Source organism: Cervus canadensis, chromosome 26 (genome assembly GCF_019320065.1).
Source record: "Cervus canadensis isolate Bull #8, Minnesota chromosome 26, ASM1932006v1, whole genome shotgun sequence".
Lineage (NCBI taxonomy): Eukaryota > Metazoa > Chordata > Mammalia > Artiodactyla > Cervidae > Cervus > Cervus canadensis.
Window position 1 is genome coordinate 51,909,720 of NC_057411.1, and position 24,953 is coordinate 51,934,672.

At 57.8% G+C, this 24,953-nt stretch overlaps 1 protein-coding gene and 1 non-coding gene across 7 annotated transcripts in view; both read right to left on the reverse strand.

The window, feature by feature from the left end:
* Window positions 1–1,565: 1,565 nt before the first annotated feature.
* The window catches only part of NSD2 (nuclear receptor binding SET domain protein 2), a 69,261-nt gene continuing 45,873 nt past the window's right edge, over window positions 1,566–24,953 (reverse strand). For 3 of the 6 annotated variants that reach the window (XM_043448422.1, XM_043448423.1, XM_043448424.1), the window contains exons 7-22: window positions 23,882–24,000; window positions 21,828–21,909; window positions 20,664–20,788; window positions 11,709–11,840; window positions 11,494–11,617; window positions 10,816–11,016; window positions 9,901–10,080; window positions 9,460–9,616; window positions 9,127–9,332; window positions 8,189–8,292; window positions 7,006–7,275; window positions 5,868–5,984; window positions 4,003–4,144; window positions 3,671–3,777; window positions 2,946–3,150; window positions 1,566–2,610 (exon numbers count right to left, since the gene is read on the reverse strand). In XM_043448422.1, coding sequence (XP_043304357.1) covers window positions 2,339–2,610; window positions 2,946–3,150; window positions 3,671–3,777; window positions 4,003–4,144; window positions 5,868–5,984; window positions 7,006–7,275; window positions 8,189–8,292; window positions 9,127–9,332; window positions 9,460–9,616; window positions 9,901–10,080; window positions 10,816–11,016; window positions 11,494–11,617; window positions 11,709–11,840; window positions 20,664–20,788; window positions 21,828–21,909; window positions 23,882–24,000 — 2,543 coding nt within the window. In that variant the 3' untranslated portion in view covers window positions 1,566–2,338. Of the gene's footprint in view, window positions 2,611–2,945; window positions 3,151–3,670; window positions 3,778–4,002; window positions 4,145–5,867; window positions 5,985–7,005; window positions 7,276–8,188; window positions 8,293–9,126; window positions 9,333–9,459; window positions 9,617–9,900; window positions 10,081–10,815; window positions 11,017–11,493; window positions 11,618–11,708; window positions 11,841–13,405; window positions 18,384–20,663; window positions 20,789–21,827; window positions 21,910–23,881; window positions 24,001–24,953 lie in introns of those variants that run through there. The other 3 variants (XR_006265700.1, XM_043448426.1, XM_043448427.1) reach the window with 3 other exon arrangements.
* LOC122428509 lies at window positions 4,227–4,350 on the reverse strand. Its single transcript, XR_006265732.1, has one exon.

The window sequence follows — 24,953 nt, forward strand, 5'->3', positions numbered from 1 at the left end:
AGGGTCTGGCGCCTGACGGTCTCTTGAGTGATGAGAACGGGCTCGTCTTCCTCCCGAGCGTGAGGTGGCTGGAGAAGGCTGCACACGCGTGGTGGTCCGCGGGTCAGGGGGTCCTGCCTGGGACGGCGGCGGGGTGACCCCAGACCCTGGGAGGACGGAATGGGGGCCTGCGTCCTGCCCACAGGAGCCCCGAGGCCGTCGGCACCCAGGGAGCCTGGCCACCCCCGTGCTGAGTCCTGAGGCCTTCGGGCAGCTTTGCTTTCTTTTCTGCCTCATGTTAACGACCAAGGACTGAGGCTGAGGTTCAGAGAAGACCGAATTCTCCACGTCCAGCGCCCCTCTGATTTGGGGCAGAGGCCTCTGCGGAGGGAGGCCGGGGCCCTGCCAGGAAGGCCCTTCGCTGCTTCTCCAGGCCCGGGTTCTGCTCAGAGCTGTGAACCGGCTTCTAGAGATTCTCAAAACTTAGTGTTATTTGCTCATTAGTTTATAGTAATTTTTGGAAAGAGGGCAACCACATCTAAAGTAAGTTTTCCAGTATTTCCTTCAGAAAGATCATAAAAGAATTTGGAAACATCAGAGTGACTCAAAGATCACAAAACTTGACTACTGTCAAATATAAAAATAAGTTAACCTGTTCCCAAAGTGAAAAAGCAACTGCAAAACCAGTGGCGGTGCTCTGGGGGGCAGAGGCCCCCCCCCGCCGGCAGGAGAGGACGGGGCCGCCCCCCAGGCCCGGCTCTGCAGGGCAGGGCCATGCCCGGCCCCCAAGCACAGGGCCTCAGGAGGTGACCTCCATCCACCCAGTACTCCTAAGAGTCTGAGAGCTCTGCACGGAAATGCCCCTAGCCCCCCAGAGATGGCGGGGACGCTGAGGACGCAGCTGCTTTTGCCTTTGGTCCCACGTGGTCACTCGTCCCAGGGTCACCAGAGAAGGGCCAATAGGATACCTCGGTCAGCAGCTCCTGGTCTGTGCCCGGGAGGCCGCGGGAGCCTGGGACCCGGAACAGATGCTTCCTGGGGGTCGGCTGCAGAGACCCCCACCCCCTGCCGACGGCTCATCAGTGGACCGCACACCCCACGATTCCGAGGTGGGATGGTGAGAGAAACAGGCACCCTCGGGCGCGGTTTCCCGGGGCAGGTGTGTGAACCGCAGGACAGGCGTCCTCTGCATGGTCTTAGTGAAAGGGTCAGAGAACAGCACCTGCCGAGTGGCCGCTCCCCTCGCCTGAAGATGGGCAGGCAGGGGGCTCCTGCTGGGCTCGTGCCTGGGGCCCAGGTCCACGCGGCGCCCCGGGGCATCAGCCGGCTGTCGCAAGGCCAGGTGCCCACGCCCGGCGGCCCAGCCTGAGTGCCCCCCGCCGAGCCCGTCCGCCCAGCCCGGCTCCCGCCGCCCCTGCCCAGGCGGCCTCTCCTTGGCCCGAAAGGGCTGTCCGGACACAGGCTCCCCTCAAGCTCCAGGCCCAGCACCAGGCAGCCCAGGCTCCTCGGCGGGGCCATGGCCACCGCTCCATCCTGCGGCTGCGGGAAGTCGGGACGCATCAGTAAACAAGCATTGCAGTCGGTGGTAGTTTGTGAAACAAGTTTAGCAAAAATATATTGAGAGTAAAAGCCAGAAACTGGTAAAGATAAACCAACCAAACCATCCACAAACGCTTCCCAGCGTGAGGGCCCCTCGGGGAGCTGCCCACAGGCCCGTGCTGCAGGCCCGCTGTGGGGCCAGGTTCACAGACGGAGCCGCTCCAGGGAGCCACACGCTATACTATTGGCTTCTAGGATGGAAAAGAAGCATTTTGAGGAAAAACTTCACATTAGTACAAAAAAAAACCATACAGCTGTTTCGTAAGCGCAACAGTCAAAACCCCGTTCCCAAGGCGTGCAGGTCCCGGTCCGTGCCAGGCCCCACCCTGGGCTCCTCTCCTGAGTGACGCCGGCGGGCGGGGATTGGGCAACGTCATGAAGATGGGATGAGACCCTCAGGGAAACACTACCCTACCCCTCGGTGAGAGAAACGCATTTCATGTGCCAGTTAATCTTCAATCCTAAATTTGGCCTAGAACAACAGCGGGCACGGACGAGTTGAGGTTCAAGTGTGGCTGTGGTGCTGTGTAGTGAGGCTGTCTGTCCTGGGACGTCGGCGCCACGCGGGGTAGCCGCGGGGCCCGGACGGTCAGTGCGGGCGCAGCGGGTGCTGCAGAGATGGCTCAGTGGTGGGGCGCTCCCTCCCGGGGAGGCCTGTGCGTCTGTGCCGGGGGGCCGGGGGCGGGGGCCTCCGCCGCTGCCAGGCCCAGCCCTCCGCCCGCTCGTGGCACCCCTGGTCGGACCCAGCCCCAGCCAGGCGCTATTTGCCTTCCGTGACCCTGCGCCAACACCGCCGTCGCCGCCGCCGCCCCTTGGCCTTGCCGGGCCCCGCGCAGGGCTGCTCGGTCTTGGCGCTCCGAGCTGGCTCCGCCCGGAAGTCGTGCTCACTGCAGTAGGACCGCCCATCCTGCGTGGAGCTGAAGGCTGCCGCGTCCTGGTGCTCCTTGCAGAAGGAGTTGGGGCAGAAGTGGCAGAAGGCAGTGGAGGGTTTGCCACACACGTCACAGTGGTGCCAAGGGCACTCCCACTTCCCTGCAAGGAGAGTGAGTGTCACTCACCAGGGCCGGGCCTCACGTCAGCTCTCAGTCCAGTGAGACGGGCCCAACTTTGCACACGACTCATAAGACGGAAGACAAGCTAAAGCTGGTGCTCAGAGGCCTGGTGGGCACGCAAGCCCATGTCCGTGCCCAGGCCAGCAGCCTCCCCAGCTGCTCCCAGGACCGGCTGTAGCTGGACCGAGCTTCTGGGGGCCCTGCCTCGGAGGTGCACCTGTGAAGGCACTCCGCTCAGTCTGGAGAACCGCCGTCTGTATGTCGGCCTGTCCCCACCCCCGCCCCGCAGAGACCCGGGCGCCCACCGCGACGCACCGAAGGGCCGCTTGCCCAGGCCCAGGCAGGGCAGGTGGTAGGCCTTGGTGCAGCACTTGCGGTCGCAGAGCACCAGCTGGCCGCCGTCGCCGCAGCGGAAGCACTCGTCCTCCGAAGGCTTCTTCCCTTCGCCCTTCATGCGGCGCCTCCGGGCCTTCTTCTTGCTCTTCTTGCCCTTCTCCTCCGAGGACAAGGGTGCCGACGTCTGCAACGGGGAAGTCGGCACAGTCAGCACGGGGGCTGGGAGCCCGGGCAGGGCCGCGGGGGCCACCGGGGGTGCGGGCGCGGCGGCCCGTCTGCCTGAGGACCACGTGGCAGACGGGCTGCTCCCCACGTGGCGCGCCTGGGCCCTGAAGGACCTCATTCAGGACGCGAGAACACACCAGAGCCGGGCCAGGCCGGGCCGGCCCGCACACTGCAGCTCCAGGCCGGACGCCTGCGGTGACCCAGCATCCTCGGGAGGGGGCCGGTGTCCCTTGCTGGCACCACAGGGAGCAGGGCTGCTGCGGGCCTCACGGTCACGCAGCTGGGATGCAGGCCCGGGGAGGTGGGGCTGCAGCCACGGGATGCTGAGGACACGGGTGCGGGCGCCAGGCCCGGGAGCAGACCCGCCCTGACCGCACCTGGCCTTGGCTCATGGCCCCAGACTGTGAGCGCCCCCAACCCTGTGATGCTCCGCGGCGGCCTGCCTGTGCCCCGCAGACCCCGTTCCCGCCGTCACTCGCCTTCGGCCTGTCACCGAGGAAGCCGCTGCAGTTGGAGGCTCCGCAGCGACACACGGTCTTCTCGTTGCCCAGACAGTCAAGGTTGTAGTTGAAGGTCAACTCTGTCCCTGTGAGGACACACAGCACTGGGGACGTGGCCTCCCGTCTTCCCCAAGAGCCTCACAGCTGTGGGGGCAGCCCCGGAGCCTCCCAGTCTGCTCTGCGAAGGGGACACTCCCAGCAAGACACAACTGCTCCACCACCCCGCACTCCTGACCCGCTACGCGGCCTGGGCCGGGGTCCTCTGCTTGCCCCTCGGCCGGGAGCCCCGAGTGCAGCCCGACGCAGCATACCTGCGGGAATATCGCACACGGCGAACAGGCCCACACGCGTGTCCCCGTTCACCGTCCACTTGAGGGTCTCGCAGTTGGGCTGGCAGCTGTGGTTCATGAACCGGGAGTAGTTCCCCTTGGGGCCGGCATCGATGATGCGGTCCTGCAAGGCACAACCCGGGCGTCACGGGGCCCCCGCGGCGCATCCAGCGCTCACCCAAGGCTCTGCCCCACGCGGACAGCAGTGTTGCACTGGAAACCGTGGTCCCCCACGGCTGCTCGGATGGGACACCCCCAAACCAGTCCTGTTTCTCTGGCTCACAGAGGGCAGGTCAGCACCACGTGGAGAGACCAAGCGCTGGTGAGCGGGCGGCAGGGAGGGACAGGTCGGGGGTTACCCCACCACCTAGACACACACGCTGATGGGGGCAAGATGGACCCGCTGAAGACACAGACCGCCTGCAGGTCCAGCCAGGCCAGCAGCGAGCAAACGGGTCAGAGGACACGTGACCGCACACTGCGGGGGAGGCTGGCCGTCCCACTGCCATTCCGAGAAAACGCCCTTCTCTTCTCCGCCGGCCTGGGAAGGGCCCTCACTGCCCGACTTGTGGGGTCTTAGTTCCGAGACCAGGGACGGACCCCAGGCCCTCGGCAGTGACAGGTCCCAAGTGTGGGGCCACGAGGGAAGCCCCTCGCTTGCTTTCCAAGTCTTCACAACGTTTGGCATCTTACAGTTTTGTTTTTTTTTAAACAACATATAAAGGCATAGATTTATTTTTATTTACCCTGCTCAGAAACTTGGTCAGGCTCATCCATGAAATGGCCCGTGTCACACAGATCCTGGAGGACTCCCCCCAGGCCCCCGTCTCCCCTTCACGCCCGTGGAGCGTCCCTCTCGCCTCTCCCCGCCTCTCCCACCTGCTGCGTCCAGTTTCTTGGGAGCTTCTTCTGTGGCAGTGACTTCCGCTGTCACCATCTAATTTTAGCCCATCCACTGGGTTAATGTCACTGCATTTATGTTAACTCCCAGTTTTACCTGTTTTATCAAATATGCCTGATGTATTCCTCAGTATCTTTTGTGTCTCTAAATCTCCTTTTAAGGTTTTAACCATTTTGTAACGTATTTAATGCCCTCTCTCAGATCTGGGCTTCTTGTCCCAAATTCTCAGCAGAGCCAAGTCTCTCTGAGGCCGTCGCACAGAGGCCTCGCTCTGTTGCGGGCGCACATTAGGGGGCAGGGCTCCTCCTCTGGTTCTCGCGGGAGAAAGGTGAGGGCGGGCTGGCAGGGCTGCCGTGTCAGGAGGCGCCCTCAGTGAACAGTCACCTCAGGGACTGATCTGTGTGTCAAGTGATCAACCTGGCATTTCTCACAAGATACAAGTAGTTCAAATTCAGACTCTCAAACACAGGGAGGCACAGGCCGAGGGTTTTCATTTCTAATAAAATAACCTCCCTCACCACCACACCCCAAAAGAAGGGGAGATGGCAGGGGGTGCGGAAATCGGCCACCTCCTGGGATGGCTGTGTCCCCTAGAGCCCCCAGAGACGGCTGGTCAGCAGGGCGCTGCTCCCGACGAGCCTGCTCTCCTCCACCCCCTCCTGTGACAGTCCAGCTCAGCACCGCCTGAGCGCTGGGCCCCGCAGAGGACACATGTCCCCACTGCTGATGGACGTGGGCCTAAGACAAGGAACAGACACTATGGGAGTCTCCCCGAGTCCCTGAGGGTGACCTCCTGAGTCCTCCTCTCTGGCCCCGGGAGGACTGTTGGTGCCCCTGCGCGCATCGGGGATACACGGGGCTCCCAGAAGTTCTGCGCGGGGTGCTCGGCCCCAGCAGATGCGGCGGAGCACATTCCTGCGAGACGGGCGGGAGCCGCCCCCGTTACCTTGTCTATGGTGAGCATGTAGAAGTGGGTGATGTCGTTCTCGTGCGCACGCTTGATTCTCGCCATGCACTCCTCCTCGTCAATCAGCTCGCCCACATACTCGTTCACAAACTCCCCCTGGAGGCCAGAGGGCACCGCGCGGTGAGCAGCAGCCCCCAGTGGGCGGAGCCCCGGAACCCCACATCCCTGCCCGCTCGCCAGTCAGGCGACCACACACTCTCAAGGCTGTCAGTGAGGCGCTTCCCTCAGCACCCGGGAAGGAGCGACACACCGGCCCCCGCCCCCAGCGCCCCGTGTCCAGGCACTGCAACAGTCGCCTGCCCCAGCGGACAGCAGGGTGCAGACCACCAGGCTTGCCGGTGAGAGCCCATGAGCCAGGGGTCAGGGCGGGACGCACGGGGCCGGGGCACCTGTCCTTCAAGCACCTCCCGACTTCTCTGTCCTTCTCAACACCGCTAGGGTCAGCCGTGGCAAGCAGCCTGAATGCGGACGCCGCGTGGTCTGTGTCTCCCTGGTAGCCTGGCCCTGCCTGCCCTGTCCTGGGACGGCCTCGCAGAAGTGACTCCACAACACTGCTCAGCGACCCTCCTGCCACCCATCTCAGTAAACCTTTCACTTCCCAATGGCTGCCGTCAGAACTCTGACAGAAGGCCGGACTCGTGGAATTTCAGTTTTACTTCGGTAAACATCCATTCAATGTTTTAAAATCTTCAATCATAACAACTCAGAAACCCTTTTTGAAATCCTGTTCTCAGTGAGTGCGAAAGCAACGTGAGCAAGTGAAGTCTAGGAGGAGGAAGAGGTGAGTGAGCCCTGGACTCACACACACACACGCACATACACACACGTGAACACACGCACACACATGCACCCACATGCACATGTGCGTGCACCACACGTGTGCACATGCACCCGCGCACATGCACACACGTACATGTGCATGCACATCCATGCACACACACATGCACCCACATGCACACACACATCAATACACCCATACATGTACACACTGATATGCATGCACACATGCATGTGCACATCCACACACATACACGCTGCACACATTCACACATCAACATGCACAGGCATGCACACACAGTAACACCACGTGCACACACACACGTGTGCACGCACACACCTTTCTGATGTCCCTCTTGGCCACCAGGCCCCAGCCCTTGCCGTCCGTCTTGATGATCTTGGTCTCGGGGTACTGGCGCTTGGTGAAGCACTGGTTCTGGCAGAACTCGCCCGCGGGGCACACCTGCGGGTGGCACTCGAACATGAGCATGCGGTTCAGGCACTGCGAGTCGGAGCCGCACGGGTTCTCGTCGGTGGGCTTGCAGTTGCACTTGGGGATCTCGGAGATGTCCGCCGTGTGGACCTGCACCTTGCCGTAGGGCTTGTTCACCTGCGGGCGAGTGAGAGCCGCGCTCAGCCTCCCGGCCCCTCCCCCAGCCCCTCCCCCCGCGGCCCCTCCTCCCTCGGCCCCTCCCCCATCCCCTCTCCCGGCCCCTCCTCCGGGCCACCTCAAGGCGGCACTGTGCTCCAGAGAACCCCCAGGAGGGGCGAACGGCCACCGGACCCTCTCCTCGGAGCGGAAGTGCAGGAGGAGGGGGCGGGGCAGCGCCCGGCCTCCTGAGCTCAGAGCTAACGCAGGAAGGCAGCAGGGGAGGAGGAGACAGGAGCAGGAAGGGCAGCCGGGAGGCTGCGGTGAGAGGCACCTGCTCACTGGCACCCGGGGTGGGCCGGAGGGGCTGGAACAGCCTCGGGAACCCCAGCGCCACCCTCGGGCCCCCCATAATTCCATTCCAGGGGACTCATCCCAAAGCGAAGGCTAAATGCACCTTAGTCACAGATGCTGACCACAGCCCAGGTACGGGGAGCCAAGACAGAGCCCCTGACCTGCCTCGAGGTGGAGCACGGGCGCCCACCCTGGTGGTGCCGGCTGGCAGCACGTGGGAACAAAGCCGCCGCCCCACCCGCTCACTGCCTGCACCATCTGAAGGTCCGTCTGGGCCGGGAGCCCCGGCCGAGCCCTGGCTGGGCCAACCACCTCCCATCTGGGCTTGTCCCCAGCGCTTGGTGGCAACGAGTGCTCCAGGAGGAGGGCCTGTCCGTTCGCCCCCTGCTCCAGGCAGCCTGGCCAGCATGGTGGTTCTACGGCTGACCATCAGGCTGAGCGCAGACCTCCTGTGCAGAAGCCCTGCCCGCACCCTGTCCTCCTCGAGTCAGAGGACACGTGGCCAGTGACAGCATCGACCCCCGCCTAGGACGCCTGGCGCAGCTGTCCAGGAGGAGCCCAGCCCCGCCAGGATGGTCACCTTGATGTGCTTGTAGGGCGGGGGCCTGCGTTCGCTCTCCTGCGTTTCTCGGGCTTCCCTTTGAAGTTTGATTTCACGGAAACGGGCTTCGGCTTCTTGCAGTGCTAAAGTCAGTGAAATGCCAGTAAAAGATTTTAACAAATAGATACGTCCACCCATTGCGGTCTGTATGTTAATGACTTTGTCTAGACTTTCATCTCTCTGCTAAGCGTTGTCTCTAGTCTCCTTAAGCCAGGAGGAGGCCACATGGCACCCACATAGACAGGGGCACAGGACCACCGGCCAGCTTAAGAACCGGGGGGCTCTGCAGGGCCTCTGGCATGGGGGCTGACCCTGCCCTTGCCCAGCCGCCTGCCTGGCCCACCTCTCCTGAACAACCCTGGAGAAACCTGGGTGGGCCATGTGCAGGGGCGGGGGGGGGGGGTCACCTCCCCAGGGGGTGAGTGCCCAGGCTCCACGGCCCCGCCACCCTCACGTGCCGCCCTTCCTGACCCCTGTGTCCCCCAAGCGAGGCCAGCACTCTGTCCCCTGTCCCAGCACTCTGTCCCCTCTGTCCCCTGCCCGGCTGTGTGGTGGAGGCGCCTCTGCGACTGCTGACGGGTCAAGGGAGCCCCGAGAGCTAGTGCAGCAGCCGCGGACTGCAGCGTGCTCCCGCCCACGTGAGGCAAGCTGGGAGAAATCCCTGTAAGCTACTACTAAGACAGCCTCCTGAAGAGAGCTCTGATGCACGCTAGTGGAGGTCACCACAAACAAGGTTAGGAAACTTATTAAACGTCACATCTTGTCCTCTGCTTCAACAAACCCATCCACAAACATGTAAGCTACAGCTAGAAGAGAATGCTGCGTCCAGCGCTTCCCACAGAAACCAAACAATAGAAACGCAGTCAGGATTAGCAGAGGCCCCCGAGCACCGTCCCCAGCCCCGCGGAGCCCCGTACCGTTTTTGAAGACTCTTCCGATCCCTCTGACCCCCTGGTAGCGGCTGCCCCGGTCCCCCTCCATGTACGGGAACACTCGCGCCTGATGCGTCCAGTAATAATCTTTAGACCCAAAGAAAAACACAGGGAATTCTCCAACCTCGTGCTTCATTTTCTGAATATTTGGGGGGACATTTTTGGGATGGCAAACTTCTGCCGGCCACCATCTATTATAAATATTAAAAACAGGGTTCACAGACTCTTCAGAGACAGTGACAGAATTTCAGTGCGTTCAGCTCTGTAAAGGAAAAGAAGACAGTGACCGCGGCGGCGGGCGGGCGCCTCCTCCCCCACCTGTAGTTCCCGAGCTTCACCCAGATGATGTCCTGGAAGTGCAGCTTCTTCCCGGCCCTGCAGTCGTTGCAGAACCAGCTGCCGTCCGGCATCTCGATGCTCAGGCAGTCGGGGTGGAAGGCCGCCGGGCAGGCCTCGCAGCACAGCAGGCTCCCCCCTGCAACAAGGGCGCCCTTAGCCCCAGCCCCCGCCCCGACTCCCAGAACCTGCGTCACACAGGAGCACGCTTTCTTTTCACCGTGAAAGCCATCCCCTGAGTCTGTGACACGCCATGGTTAACTCAGAGACCACGAATGCGACTACGTGGGCAAACACGAGCAGCCAGAGGGTGGACAGGGCTGGAGAGGTGTCACGGCTGGCCCTCGGCGTGCGGCCCCGGGACAGCCCGGAGCAGCCACGAGTGTGCGCGGGGCCGGGGGGCCGGGGGGCCAGGGGGCTCACCTTTGGAGCACACGAAGCACCAGCTCACGTTGACGTGCGCGTGGTGCCTCTTGCCCTTCCGGGCAGTGAAGTGGTTCGTGCAGATGATGCTGTTGGACGCAATCACCGAGCAGCCCGCGGCCAGACACGCATCCCCTCCGTGGTAGGCGACGGGGCACCGGACACACCGCAGCATCTTACCTGGAGCGGACACGCCCACACCCCACACCTCAGCGGGGCAGCTGGGCCTGGGCCTCCGCAGGCTCACAACGCTGCTGCGGAAATACCCCAGGGGCAGCGGAAGAAAGCAGGGACTCGGGTGGGAGGGTAAGAATGTCACTAGGCACTGTGAAGACACATTTCCTTGAGACTATGGTGACTCAACAAGGTGTCAGAAAACTGCCAAGCACGTAGTGCTCTTTTTCTAAAATGAGGTCAACCAGGGTCTCTCAGCCTGGGCACTGGGGCCCAGCGGGGGCCCGTGGGGGCAGCCCTGTGCACGCCAGTAGGGACCCCCAACGCCTCCAGATGTGGCCTGACGCCCCCTGGAGTGCACGTCCGTAGCCAAGGACCGCTGGTGTCAGGGAGCAGACACCCACTGCCCTTGAGTCCCAGACGCCACACAGCACGACACAGATGGGACTGGACTTGAACATGCTGTCCTCACACATGAGGCCCATCAAAACCGGAACAAATGACATCTGTCAAAAGCACTCAGGCTCCCTTTTCTAAAGTCAGCAATCGTTAGGATGACATTTAGGGCAGGAAAAAGGGAAAACAGCAAGAAAAACCGTAACCCCACTCGCGTCCAGTCAGTGACAGAAGGTATCTAAACCTACGCCGGGGCAAAGCTCTCGGGGACGAGCCTGACACCCCCGCCCGCCCTCGACGGCTGGGACCCTGTCACACCCGCGCGGAGCTTCTGCGCGTCTGTACCTTTTGATGGCCTTGGGTTCGAGGGGTTGGAGGCGTGGCAACTCAGGCAGCTGTGAAGCGGGCATCGGAAGCCCCGGCTCTCGAACACCGTCAGGGGGAACCTGCGCACGCAGGCCTCGTGGTAGAACTTCCCGCACTGCGACACCACGCAGCGCTTGACGTCGCTCTTGCTCTCCTTACACACAAAGCACGAGTGGATCCCTGGCGGCCGGGGCGAGAGGGGCGCAGAGCGGGGCTGAGCCGCCACGCCTCGGGGCTGGCTCTGCTCCTCCTCCAGCCTGTCAGCCCTCGAGGGGCCCTGCCCCCGGGGGTCTGACCAGGCTGCCCGGGAGGGGCTGCGCCCTCCAACAGGCGAGCAGCTGCAGGAAGGGGCTCTCCAAGAAACGCTCCCCATCTCCTTCCGAGGGGACGACCCGTGAGCACTAGCAGGGACGGCGCCCCACAGCCAGCGCCGGGAGTTCCAACAACTGGACCGTTCCGAGGAGTCCAGACACCCTCGGCCCGGCCAGGGAAGAGGAGGTGGACGATGACTTCAGCCGCATGGGCCGTCCACACCCCTCCCGAGACGGCGCAGCTAACCAGGAGGCAGAGACCATGCACGGGAGGCGGGGCGGGGGCGGGGCGGGGCGCGCCGGGGGCGGGGCGCCAGGGGCGGGGCGCGCGGGGGGCGGGGCGTACCTGAGGTGCACTCGCCACAGAGGAGGCGCCCCTCCGGCCTGCGGGAGAGGCCCAGGCAGGCCAGGTGGAAGGCGCCGCAGCAGGGGCCCTCGCACAGCACCAGGTTGCCCGGCTCCTCGCACAGCTGTGGGGAGAGGGCCGGAGGCTCAGGGGGTTCCCCGCGCCCGCCGGCCTGGCGGAGGGAGGCCGCCCCGGCCCCTGGCCCTGCACCTCACCTGGCACACGTGCTCCTTCCTGGCTGTGGCTCCCCGCTCCGACCTCTTAGAAGAGACGGACGCCTCGGTCTGGGTTTCGTCCGCGCTCTCGTCCGGGGACTCCGGGGGCTCGTCTCCGGGGCCGTCCGAGACCTGGGAGGAAGGAGGCGGACGACAGTTCACAGTGGCCGCCAGCAGCCCCGCCGGCTCCCCCTGGGCGTGGGCCCGCTGCGCGCCTGCACACACGGGGAGCGGCCCCCGCCTGGTGTCCAGGTCACGGTGTGTGGAGCACGCGCGCCACATCTCGCCACGTTCCTTAGAAACGAAGTAACTTTTTTGAAAACCCAGTTTGCTTTTACAGGTGAGTTAGGACGGGCAGGGGGCCGACGAGCTTGCCTTTTCTTACCCGATCTAAAAAGGGTCAGTGATCTTAGGCTAAGAGAGACCTGTCCACAGCCAACACTGTGTCAGATGCGGGCCTGAGGCAGAATCACGTCTCACTCCGGCTGTGGTCGGGTGGGCAGCAACTCGGGACGCGTGTCTACAACGCATGCTCCCCCAGAGCAGGGGCCATCGTCCAGACGTGCCGCCCGGTAACAGACCGAGAGCCCCGCCCGCCCCCTCCCCCGGCCTCGAGCCTGCGGAGGGGCAGGGGGTCAGTCTCTGGGAGAGGCGGGCGAAGGCCCCTTCCTGCCGCTGGACACAGCCTTTCCCTCACAAGACCAGCAACAGTAAATCTTTATGGATAGAAACCAATAAATCTTTAATCAGAAACCTTAAATTCAAATTTTCTAAAGCCTAAAAAATACATTTAGTATTTACCAGATGTTAGGCAAATAAACACTAAAAACTGAATTTTCAACAGAGCAGAAGTAATAAGCTAATTTCCTGGTCACCTCAATAACCACAGAAACAAGTAATTATGACCCAGGCTTGCTATTTACCAAGAACACAGAACTAGAAACTCAGTCGGGCCAAGTTTCTTCTTTTTTAAAAAACCAACAAAACAAAATAAACCCTGGCAGCCAGTTCATCCAATTCTGGAGCTTTATCAGTGGCACTTCGCCAGGTTTACCTCCCTGAAATGACAGGGTGCAGCGGAAGGAAAAAACCCTGACGAACAAAGGGGCTTCTGCTGACTTGAAACACGGAGTTAAGGTGTGCTGACCTCTCTGGGGTTTGCAGGCTGCCTGGCATCTGAGGGCGGCTGCCGGGTGTGAGCCCCCGTGCCAGCCTGGCCAGGCGCCTAGGGCTGACAGAGCCCCGTCTCCAGAGAAAGCAGCCTGTTCCCTTGATTTCCCCACCTTCTCCCGCAGGAAGGAGATGGCGTGGACAGGCACTGTTACCCGAGGCCCTTCCTACGGCTCACCGCCTCCTCCTCCACACTGGTGCCCCAGAGAAGGCAGCCAGAACGCCCTGAGTGCAAACCCCGTTTGACGTGTGCGTCAGAGGCACCAACAGGCCGAGCCCCTGCCCAGACGAGTCTGCAGAGGCACCAGGCAGCAGGTGGGCAGCGGTCCCCCGGCCCTGGCCCCACGTGGCCACCTGAAAACCGACCCGTGGGAGGGCCTTCACGGGGGCTCCGGGGACAAGCCCGGCGCCTGACCCACCACCCAGGTCCTCCCCTCGACAAGGCGGCAACAAATCTAAAAGCTAAAAAAAAAAAAAAGAAAAAAAATGCACGGAGAGAAAGACAGAAAACACAGACCAGTCCAGGGTCAAAGGAAGGAACAGCACCTTTTATTTAAGATTTACAGAAAAAGTGACCACGTTTCCACTTGGAGATATTCCTAAATTAACAAAGTCTGGTTTGAGGAAATAAACACTGAGTACATATTTTTGAATGGAAATATAAATGTTCAAGACACACAGGAGGCGCGTTTTCTGCCGGGCTCTAAGGTACACACACAGCAGCAGACCTTACAACAGTGCAGTCCGTGGCAGGCGGGGAGGGTCCGCTGGCATCCCAGCGCGCCCCTGCCTGCGCCCAAGGCCCCGCGCCGGCCGGGGTCTGACGCTCGAGGGCGGAGCGCGCCGGCCGGGGTCTGACGCACGAGGGCGGAGCGGGCGGCACCGGCTCTGGCTGCAGCTCCACCTCCAGGGCACCAGGGCCGGGCTTACTCGGAGACACATTCACCTGCACGGTCCCAACACAGTCCCAACTCTCAGGCTACGACCTCTAGGGTGGGCTCCACATCCAACAGGAGGCGCTAGGAGAGACGCCCCGGGCCAGGCGGCGGGCGCAGCTGCCCCCCACGCACACCCGCTACCTACGCGCCCCGTGGCAGGGACACGCTCCTGTGGGCCGGTGCGGTCTCCGGAGCGTGCCAGGGCCTCGTCAGCGAGACACGAACGGACACGTGTGCCTAGGGAACAGGCGAACCAGCTTCTAGAAGCGACTCGGGAGTCCCAGGCAGGCCCTACGCTCGGACAGCGTTACACAGTGAGGTTCAAATCTTTTAACAAACATCCCTTCACAAGTTGACACTACATCAGTTTAAATACAATTACAGACCTTGAACAACATATTTCTATAAACCAACATTACTTTTTTGAGTTACGCTTTTGTAAAGGGGGAAACAGATCACTAGACGCACGTTCACAGAGGGTGAGGGTTGACAAGTGATAGGACTCCTGTGCCGGGGAGTGTTAATGAGCTTAAAACCAAAAGACTAATCTCAAACAGGTCTTCCAAGTTGACATCACAGTGAAGTATTAGGGTGGAATTAAAATAATTCATAAGTTAGTCATTCATCACCTGAAGTGCTACAATGCAAACATAAGTTATTGAACATGTGTTACAGCGACCCTTCCTCACTGCCCCGAGCCCAGGTCTGAGTCGAGAGAGCACACACCCTGGCCCTGTCCTCACACCACCGTCTAACCAGCGGCCCCGGGAGCCCCGACAGCCCCCAAAGGTGCCCTGGCAGGTTGTGGGGCTGCTACTCCACATTCAAGGCCGGCCCTCGTCACAGGTGAAAAGGAATCTCTACAACGTCCTGTGAACCCGGTGTGGTCCCAGCTGTGTCCCCAGCAGCTGCCACCCGCAGAGTGGACTGGGGAGGGCCGCTGGGGAGGCCCGGCTGGCAGCTGTCAGCAGAGGCCGAGCTCCCGAGTCCCCCACACTGTTGCCCCCACCCCGTCATTTCTGCAAGGTGCAAGATGCCCTGAATAAGCGGTTAGCACACGCTTCCAAACACGCACTAAAGAATTATGTGCAAAGACCCCACACCTACACCGAGGCCAGAGAAAGCCGTAAATGTGGATCCAACACAGGTAGCTACCTGCGGAAGACGGTCAACCTCTCACCACTGGCAAGTAAGTCAGTAGTAACTTCTAATATTCTACGTAAAACAGCAAAAACAGTACTTAGAAGGATGAAAATAAATTTCACTGACCAAATATCCTAAAATATACAGGAGTCAGCATATTTCTTGGGAAAAAAACACTGAAAGCCAATCATAGATTTGAGAGCACTTTGAGAAGCCTTTTCTAATAAGACAGTAGTATTTCAACTCTTTCAGCAAAAAAACTATAATTTAGGTTCATAATCTAATAGATAAACTGAGTCCTCAGAAATTACTTCTGTTCACAGATTTTTAAAAGCTGAGGTGATGAAACTATTGATTCTAAAAGCATAAATGCCAGTTTCACGCTGAGTCAAGGTAGCTCTCACCCAGTCTGAACACACACAAATCCCTGACCAGAACACACTTAACAGTGAACTGATAATTAAAGGAGACAGATGTGTCTCAGAAGCTGTGACGTTAGAAGCCAAATGGAAAGGAAGTCAAGTCAATCAAGTCAACTTGCCGAAACCACAGTGGTCGTGTCTGCCGCCCCCTCCCCTCCAGGGAAGGGCCACTTTCTTGCTCAGCTGGGCCACGCTCACCTGCCCGAGCCTCCAGGAGCACCCTCCAAGCTGGCAGTGCCCGATCAGCGGAGGACGCTCTGCACTCAAAACGCTTACATTGTTACTGAAAGGACAAAGTCTCAGCACTCCGTCTGCCACAGCGGGGCCAACGTCCACTCACAACTGTCTCTGGGGAGAGAACCCTAACTTTAAGCTCATACATGGGCACCTTTTATGTTTCTGGATCTAGATACTAATTGACAGTCTGTTTTCTTCTTTACACCATCTCTGAGACTCAGTGGGTGTGAGAGCCGCCCTGGTCTGGCCAGACTCACGCGCTCCGGATCCAGCGTCCAGGCGAGCAGCTGGGCCCAGAGACCCAGGGGTGGCAGGCCTCCCCCTCCTCCGCCCTTCCTCCGCCCTTCCTCCGCCCTTCCTCCGCTGTGTCCAGCTGCTCCATCCACCTGGCCACCAGACCTTTTGAACTGGCCACCCTTGTCCCCCACCAAGGACCTGAGCACTCCGCCTAGAACATTCCTATGGTTTTGCATGGACTTCCATGAATACCACAGGGCTGGGCCTCCCAGAGACCACTTGGGGTGCAGTCTAACCCTTCCTGAAGGGTGGGGCAGGGGCGGACACGCCTTGCAAGAGACACCCTCTGCTGTGTGTTTACTCTCAGCTGGGAGGTGCAGAGACATGAGATACTGGAGAGTGGTGAGATGCAACCTCCCCTAACCCCCACGAGGACGTCTCACAGAAAGGCAGAAAGGAGGGGAGCCTGCGGATGGCAGGGGGCCACTGCACTACAATCTCAGGGCCCCTTTGTTTCTGGAGTGGCCTCCACCTCTGGTCTCCTACTTTGCCAACACAGGTGTGGGGTGTGGAAGGGGTGGTCACGGCAGGGACCCTGTACGCAGTGTAACCAGATTCACCTCAACAACAGGCAGAAACAAACAGCATAACTCTGATTTCAGGAAGTGAAGACCGCCCATGTTACACAGCACGCAGCCCATCTGCACTCCCGCACACACTACTGCTCATCTCTAAGGCCTCTCCAACCAGGAGCCCCTTCCACCCAGCTCCTCCAGAAGCCAGAACGCCCTCTGGGGAGCTTGGCTCCCCCAGCACCCCAAAGCGAGACGCCACTGCATCCGGAGCAGACACAGCCGCCCTTCCCGCTGGCCACCCTCTCGACGTCCCAGCCGAGGCTCACTGCGTGGCCTCACGCCTGCCCCACGCACCCTCCCCACTCCACTGATGCAGACTCCGTGCTGCTCGTGGGGCGCACCGAGTCCTCCCCATCAGAGGGAGGCTCGCCTGTGGCCGACTCTGACTGCACCTGTCACGTGTTGGCAGTTGGCAGGCTGGCTACAACTCAAACTTCCTCAAGCCATCCTCTCCCATGAGCCTCTTAACTCTTGTCACAGGCCTCCAGGAGGAGGTTTTACTCTGGGAGGTGGCTTTTTGGACTCGGTCATTTTTACACCACTATTTTTTGACATTTTACAATTTCGTGACTGGTTTTGGGGAATCCTCCACCATTCCTTTAGGAGCCGCGTGACTGCGACCATCCTGGAGGCCCACATCCCGCTATGTCTGAGCAGGGTCACTGGCCAGCCTCAGGCCGCACCCAAAGCAGGGCCACGCCCAGTACACGCTGCCTCTGGGTCTACTTCAGCCCCATGAGCATCGTGCAGTCCCGAGGACCACTTTGCATGCCAAAGCAAACTTTATACTTTTGGATAAAAATGGAATGGATGATGATTTTATTATTTTTATTGTTATAACCATTTTTGTCACAATAGCGAACCACTAAGTCCTTGCAAGGTGCCAAGCACCCCAAGTATTTTACATGCGGTACATTACTTAATGGTTTAGAATACAAGCATCAGTGAGAAACTCGTTAAACGTAAAACACATCTGAAGCGTCTGCTCAGCATGAGTCAAGTGCTACGAGCCTGGTAAAGTGAAGAGCCCCCCGCCTCCGTGAGCTGACGGGCACACAGGCCTCTCCCCACCATGCGGGCGCGCGGGCCCCTGGGGCACACCAGGTGGCCACCCAAGACTGAGACATTTAATGTGATGGCCCACGTTCCACAAAAGCAACCGAGGGAGAGGTGGGTGAGAGTAAGCTAGTGACAGGACCCCTAGAGAACGGTTACTGAATCAGGAGATTAAATGGTTCACAGCGATATTGCAAACGACAGTTTTTCCTATAAATTTACTACAGCTAGTGTCATAATAAAACTGTTTAGTAAAAAAAGACAGAATCAAAAGTCTTCCTGCCTTTTATGTTGGAAATTAGTTTGCTATCTACAGGGTTGAATACATTCCATTAGCAATGAGAACAGTCAACCAGGACTCTTTTTAAAGTGTGCTGTTTGTTCTTTGTTTTTGAAGGTACAGATGCTGACATTTTTTTCAATAAAAATTCAGAAAGTTATGAACTACAGGAGAAAAACGACCTCTAACAGAATGAACCCCTTCAGTGTCCTGTCCTTGTCGCAGGCTCAGGACAGCCCCTGACCAAGGGCACCCTTTCGACCACTGAAATATGAACGTGTTTCTGTTATGAGATGAATGTGACTGGTTAAATGGCCTTGATTAGGTATCTTACCTTGGTCTTAACATTTGTTATCTGTTTTCTTCATTGTGTGTGTTATTAATACCAGTAAAACAGACTATCACACATCTTCCATAACTGACTGTGAAAGCAGTGCCACCGAGTGTGCACGATGGCGCGCCGCCTGCAGCAGACATCTCGGAAAATTACGCGTGTAAAGTGCAGCACAGAGCAGCTGAGTTCAAATCCAGCTTGGCTGATGTGGCTCCCACAAAAGCTGTTACCGTGAAGGCGAAAAAAATAAGAATTTGCTCTACTAAGGGAATTAGAAACGAAATTACAAAACACTTATATCACATTGACTCTGCCCAGGCCTCTGCCATGCAAGCGTGTGGCTGTCATCTGTCCTCACCGGCCGCAGCGCTGCTGCAGAAGGACTGCTCTGCTGTGAGCCTGACTGGCCATACACACCTGTTTGAGAGGAATTTAGACCGCAGCATGACCTAAGATGTCTGGACATACCAACCCTGTTAAGCTCCTTATTTTAGTCAATGGCAGTGAAAGGAGAAACTGTAAACACGCAAAGGGCATGTGACTCACCCCGAACGGGGCCTGACAACAGCAGTCCCATGGTCACCCAGGGCCCACCGGAATCGGAGTCAGTGGCTTAGAGGGTTTCTTTACACACTATAGTGCCTCTCGTGCTTAAAAAAGGCACTTAGCCTGGCCGACACTGTGAATGCCCACTGGAGTGCAGTCGTGTTAACACAGACACACACAAGCCTTCTAGCTCACCTAAAGTGAATTCTAACAAACAGTACAATTCTGTAAAAATGAACTCTAATTTGAGATTGACATATGCTGCACAAAAGTGGCTGATAGAGAAAGCCTAGTGATCTAAATGTTTTTATGTAAGGGACAGAATGCACACCATGGAATCTATGTATCACCTTCAAAATGCAAAACGGTGTATGCATGTATCATCTCAATGTGTTTAATACATAATATATAGGTATTTAATAACCTATCTACTTCTGAAGTTCCAAATAATTAAAAATTAATTAAGTCTAATGACTGTAAAATGCTCCGTCAGTCTTCCCAAGCTCAGACCAGATGTCTGAGCCAGGGAGACAAGGATCGCCCTGGTCCGAAGCAACCCAGGGCCCCTGACAGACGTCCTCCCCTCCGCCCGCCATCCTGGGGCGCTGCTCCAGGTCCACACCTCTGACCCACAGGACTCATGACGAGGAACAGGAGATGAGACCTCGGTGACCTCATGCGTTTCTGTTGACGGTATCGCTCAACAGTAGAAGTAAAAAAAACCCACCAAATAAGTGGGCCGAAGTATGAAACCAGGAAAACTCATTAAAAAGTTCTTTGACAAAACAGCTGACTGAAGAGAAACGGTCTATAGAACTGAAACTTGTAGTATTCCTCTTCTTTAGGGCTGCAGACCACCTTTTATTTAACGTTAGGATACGTGGACAAGAAAAACAGGAAAAAGCTTTGTACGGAACCTGCCTTTTCATGTGTCAGTCAGCTCTAGGGCCCCAGTGAGGCAGACTACTGCCGTATCTGGACAAACACTGCATCACCTGCGCTGGCTCAACGACAGGGAGCCCGAGCCCACACAGGCCCGCAGGGCACCGTCCCAGCCCTGCCACCCCCGGCTGCCCATCGGCCTGAGTGCCAGCAGAGCCCTAGCCCCAGAAGGCCTGCCCGCCTCTAACGGGCACGGGCACCCGAGCATCCCCACCACAGCCCGCAGTGGAGGCCACGTCAGCAGTGCCAGCTCCTGACCCACCTGCTGCCTTACAACCCTGTCCCAAAACAGCCCAAGGTGAATGTCTCTTCAAAGACATTCTAGAGACAGGACTCATGTCCACAACGAGGAAAGGACCACAGGGATCAAGATAACCAGACGCTTCAACCTGAAAATAAGCTCCTTGGGCAGTCCTGAAACTGGGAATCCCAAACTCCCTCTGCACAAAAAAAGACCAGACCTCCTTCTGGAGGTTGCCTCCGTTTGGTTTTTGGTCATGCGAAGAGGCAGGCCTGACGGTGGTGCCCTGGCCTGCGGGTGTGAGAGCCTTGAGCGGCTCCGTCCACAACACGGGCCACCAGGCCCAGAAAGGAGGGCCACGGCCACGGCAGTCCTGACTCACCTCGCCATCGAGCACTGAACAGCACGCCAGGCTAAGTAGGAAGCTGGGGACCCGTGGCCACGGACGCACGGGGCCTGCACACAGCGGCCCGCCCTCCCTGGGGGTGGCTGCCCTAGGCCCGCGGGCAGTCCGCCAACGCGAGTCAGCTCAGGACTGTGTGGAACATCACAGACCAACATCTTGAAGACAGATTCCAAGCACAATGAAATGCATCCATACTGAAATGCAGCCACGCATGAGCAACTCATACTGTGCACGTGTTTCTATATGAAGCACACACAGCCCAGAGAACCTGCGCTCACTGATCAGCTCTGACCTCTACCACACTTCAACGTGGGCAACCACACAGCCTCCACATGAGTTCGTGCTGACCACCCTCATTAAGATTTTACCTCGTTCTCAGTTAAGGACGCGGAAGGAGACGAGCTTTTGCTAAAGGTGAGGGTGGTGGCGGCTGCTGTGGGGGCCCGGTGGCGCTTCTTCAGGGGCTTGCAGGCGTCAGACAGGTGTTTCGTGGCTGTAAGATAATTTCGGTTTATAAAATAAAGTTTGAAACCTTAAACCTTCCATCTCCCTCCTCCTTTCAAAGTACCCCTCTAATAACTGAAGTTCTAAAGATGAATTTTCTGGGCGCTAAATAACTCTTTGCTGTGGGACAATGAGGGCTGGTGAGCTGGGCGGCTCGCCAGCCCACCCCCACCTGGTGCCAGTCCCCCTGCCAGTTTGTCTGCAGCCAAGTCCCGACAGATCATCTCACCCACAAGGAGTTAGCATCTCTGAACAGAAGGCAGTCAATGTAACAATACCACTATCACACTCAAAACTATCAATTCTTTCTATTATCAAATATCCACTCTGTTCAAACTACTTACAAATACCTGTTTTGTTTTGTTTTTAAAAAAAGTCTGTTCAGTTAACTTTTAAAAACCAGTATAGTTCTTTATGCAAAATAAGGAAAAGAACCACTTTCAATCTTCTCTTACTCTGAATTTTATTTTCCTTTGAAATTAAGATTTGGAGATGGTAAGCTTTCTTCAGACAGATACATCAAAAACATAATTAATGAAAAGGTTAAAAAAAAAAAAAAAGGTGGCCTGTTCCTCTTTATTATTTTGACAGCTATTTTTCCCAAATATTTTAAGCTAATTTCTTCAACACATATAACAGAGATAATTAGTCATTACTTTCACCTTAGCAAATACACATGGAAAACTGGGTACTAAAAACAGTGGAATTTACCACAACAGCTAGTACCATCAAGTCACAAGCCTGGACATTTCTGATTTGAATCACCTTTCTAATATGACTTTAAACTGAAGACAGTAAAGCCAAGTAGAAGTCAGAAGAGCAACTTGGGTGAGCAGCGGCCGAGCACTGCAGGAATTTCCCACCAGAGCAAGGGCCCTGCAGCACGGGCACCTCCTTCCAGCTCAGCCTCCAAGCCTGGCCTCCCGCTCACCCGCCGTCCCTGCCCCCAGGGAGGCTCCCTGAGGACAGGGCTGGCGCTGCATCCCCAGCCCAGCCGGGGGGCCTGGCAGCAGTGCTGACCACATTACCTGCCTGGCTCTTCAGCGAGGACGCTGCCTCAAGGGCCTTGCAAGAGTTCGTGCGGGCTGTTTTGTCAGTGATCATCTCTCTCTGTTACAAAAAAACAAGAAGGAGAGAGGGAAGAAGGAGGGAAGAACAAAGATAAAGCAAAGAAAGAAAGAAAGTCTCCAATGGGAACTAACACAGTGGCTGGAAAGCTGTACCGCAGAAACGCTCCTGTGGACACGTGCTCCGCACACGCATCGTGGCTGCCCACCGACCCCTCTCCATTCACAGGGGCCGATCTCCTGCCCACCCCACCCTGCGCACTTGAAGACCCTCCCGTGGGACCTCCTCGGTGCACTGCCCACCCTGTCTGCGGACTGCAGCAGACTGACTCAGAGGGGCCGCCCTCCTACTCGAGGGCAAGCCCGGGATAACTCCACCCTCTCACTGATGGTTTCCGGTTTTGAGACCAGCTCCACATAAAGCTCACACACAGAGACCATCAAAAGACACATTTCACAACGGAATAGCAAAAAAGAATTTTAAGAAGTATCATGAACATGTGTCTAGTGCTCAAATAACAATGTGGTCTGGACAGCACCTTGGCACCCCTGCCCCAGGAGGCTGTGGACCCCAGCGGGGACGCGGGTGCGGGGACCCAGCGGCAGGCGCGGCACACAGCACGCGCCCTGGCCGCCCCAGTGCTCAGGGCGCACTGGGGGTGACACACGAGGCGGCTCAGTGAGCTTCGTACAAACCGAGCCAACAGCACCACTCTGTTTAAAATCACTCAGTACTTCCTGAGCTACTCGTTAGTAAATTTCTATCTAGCTACTTAATATGAATTTTGATATTTCAAAAGTCCGGGGCCACACTTTTTTTCAGGTAAATGACTTATACAAATATTCCAAAGCAACCAGTGTCTGCGTGGTTGCCAGTAAAGGACCACTTCCAAAGCAGCAGCCAGAGGAGACCCTCATCCCAGGCCCTAGTCACTGGACACGGACGGCTGAGTGCGGGGGTCACCTGGCTCATTAGCTAGCTCACTGCTGGAGCCAGCAAGGGCCCCGGGACAACGCTCTCCGAGCCAGGAGAACCGGGCGGGGCCTGCCTGCTCCTCTGAACTGCAAATACACCTTTAAAGAAATAAGACAGATGATGTGGTGGCTATATTTCTGTGCTTGAGCAATACATGGGATTTATTTTCCAGTCTTTGAAATAAAACAATAAAAAGAACAACTTCTCGATTCAGATCAGTGAAAGACAGTTTGGGAAATTCCCTGGCAGTCTGCTAGTTATTCCATGGCAGGGGGCCTGGGTTCAATCTGTGGTCGGGGAGCTAAGATCTCACATCCCACCACGAAAAGACCCCACAAGCCGCACAGCAAAGCCAAAAAAGGACAGTTTAAAGTCACACTCAAAATGATAAATCAGAGTACAACTACCCTGGAAGAACTACCATTAGATAAACACACACTCAGCCGTGACCTCGCTTTGTGACGACCCTACCTGGGTCCCACGAGAGAGCACCTGGCACGGCCCGCGTGCTCCTCACGCGCGAGCACCAGCGCCGGACACGGCAGGCCCGGCTCCCCGAGTGCCCGGGCCTCGGTCAGCTCCGCGCTCCTCCAGGCCCCAAGTCGGCCCTGCCCTGGACACCACCAGCCCCCGCTGAGCACGTCCTGGGGCTGCCTTTACATCAGTACCTTGTTGCTGCACCAAACTGGTCTGCACAGCCTGCCTAGTATCCCTGATTGTGTACTCAATTACAGGAATTACTAATAAACGGGGTGAGTACATAAAACCTATTTTTAATGGATTTTTCAACTTCTTGTTGAAGACTAACACAGATAGTGGACTATGACGTTCATCTGTCAACTCAGTACTTACACATGGACTAACACAGCCTTCACTGAAGAGTTACTTTAAACATGCGATTTTGCTGACTCAAAAACATCCAGTGTTACCAGTGTTCAGACCTGCTGAATCCCCTGGCAGACAAACACTTGCTCTGCTCAGCGGCCTCCAGGAAGGCGCTCCCCAAGGACACCCCCGCGGCTCAGCCCGGCGTAGCTACCTTCCGCAGGCCGTGCCTGTCGGTCCTCAGCCTCTTCCTGGGGGCCTCCTCAACGTCAGCGTCTTCGCTCAGGTCCTGGGTCCTCTTTGTGTGGTTTCTTTTCTTCCCATTTAAGTTACCTTGGGATGGGGATGGGGAAACCGACGTGAAGACCCTTCCACAAACCACCCTCTAGGGCGCCAAGCAGCCGCCCAGCGCGCTCAGGTGCAGGTCCAGCTGTGACGGGCCCCCCGAAACCCTGCTCGTTTCCGGGCCCAAGGGTCACAGGTGCAGCTCTGGGCACATCCCACATGGCGAGCAGAAACCCTGATCTCATCCAGAGGCGAGCATCCTGCCATCTGTTACACAGCATAAACGTACCCAGGAATTTGAGAAAATCCTTCACTTACGTTCAAAGACTAGTAGAATTTAAGTCAAACTTAAAAAATATAAACGACCTGCTACTTTTAACACATTTCCTTAAAGAAGCATCTTAAGGAAAACACGTCCATCTGCAAACTAAGCACTTTCTAAGCAATTGTGGACAGTGCACATTAGGTGTCCTCAGGGTGACCACCTGACCCGAGACTTAAGGGGTCCAAACAGCACTGACAGAGAGGTAAGATGTAGGCTGAGAGTGCAGGTCTAGAGAGAGGGCTGATCTAAGCACGCTGAGGTCTACTCAATGCAAACCCAGGACTTGCATGTGCAGGACTGCATCACAGAGATTCAGGGTTTCCTCCTGGACTGTTTGCCTCCCACCGGCATCCCATGGGAGGGCACCGTCGCCCTCAAGCCCTGCCGGGGCCGCGGGGCACAGTGACCAGAGGCTCAGGTCCCTGCGTCCGGAGGCGCTGCTCAACATGCAGGCCCGGCAGTGTGCGCGGAGAGCCACGCCAGCGTCACCAGCGCTGGACCCAGACCGGCTGAACCGCCCAGAGCAGCCTTCGCCGAGCTCTGGGCCCGCACAGCGCCGGGTGGCCTCAGGGAACACCGGGAGAGGCTGCAGAGCCGTGGCTGGTGGGGCCACGGAGCTGCTGCCTGATGGGAACCAGCAAGCGCCAAGGTTGGCCTGAGCTGCCAGGACCCCTCA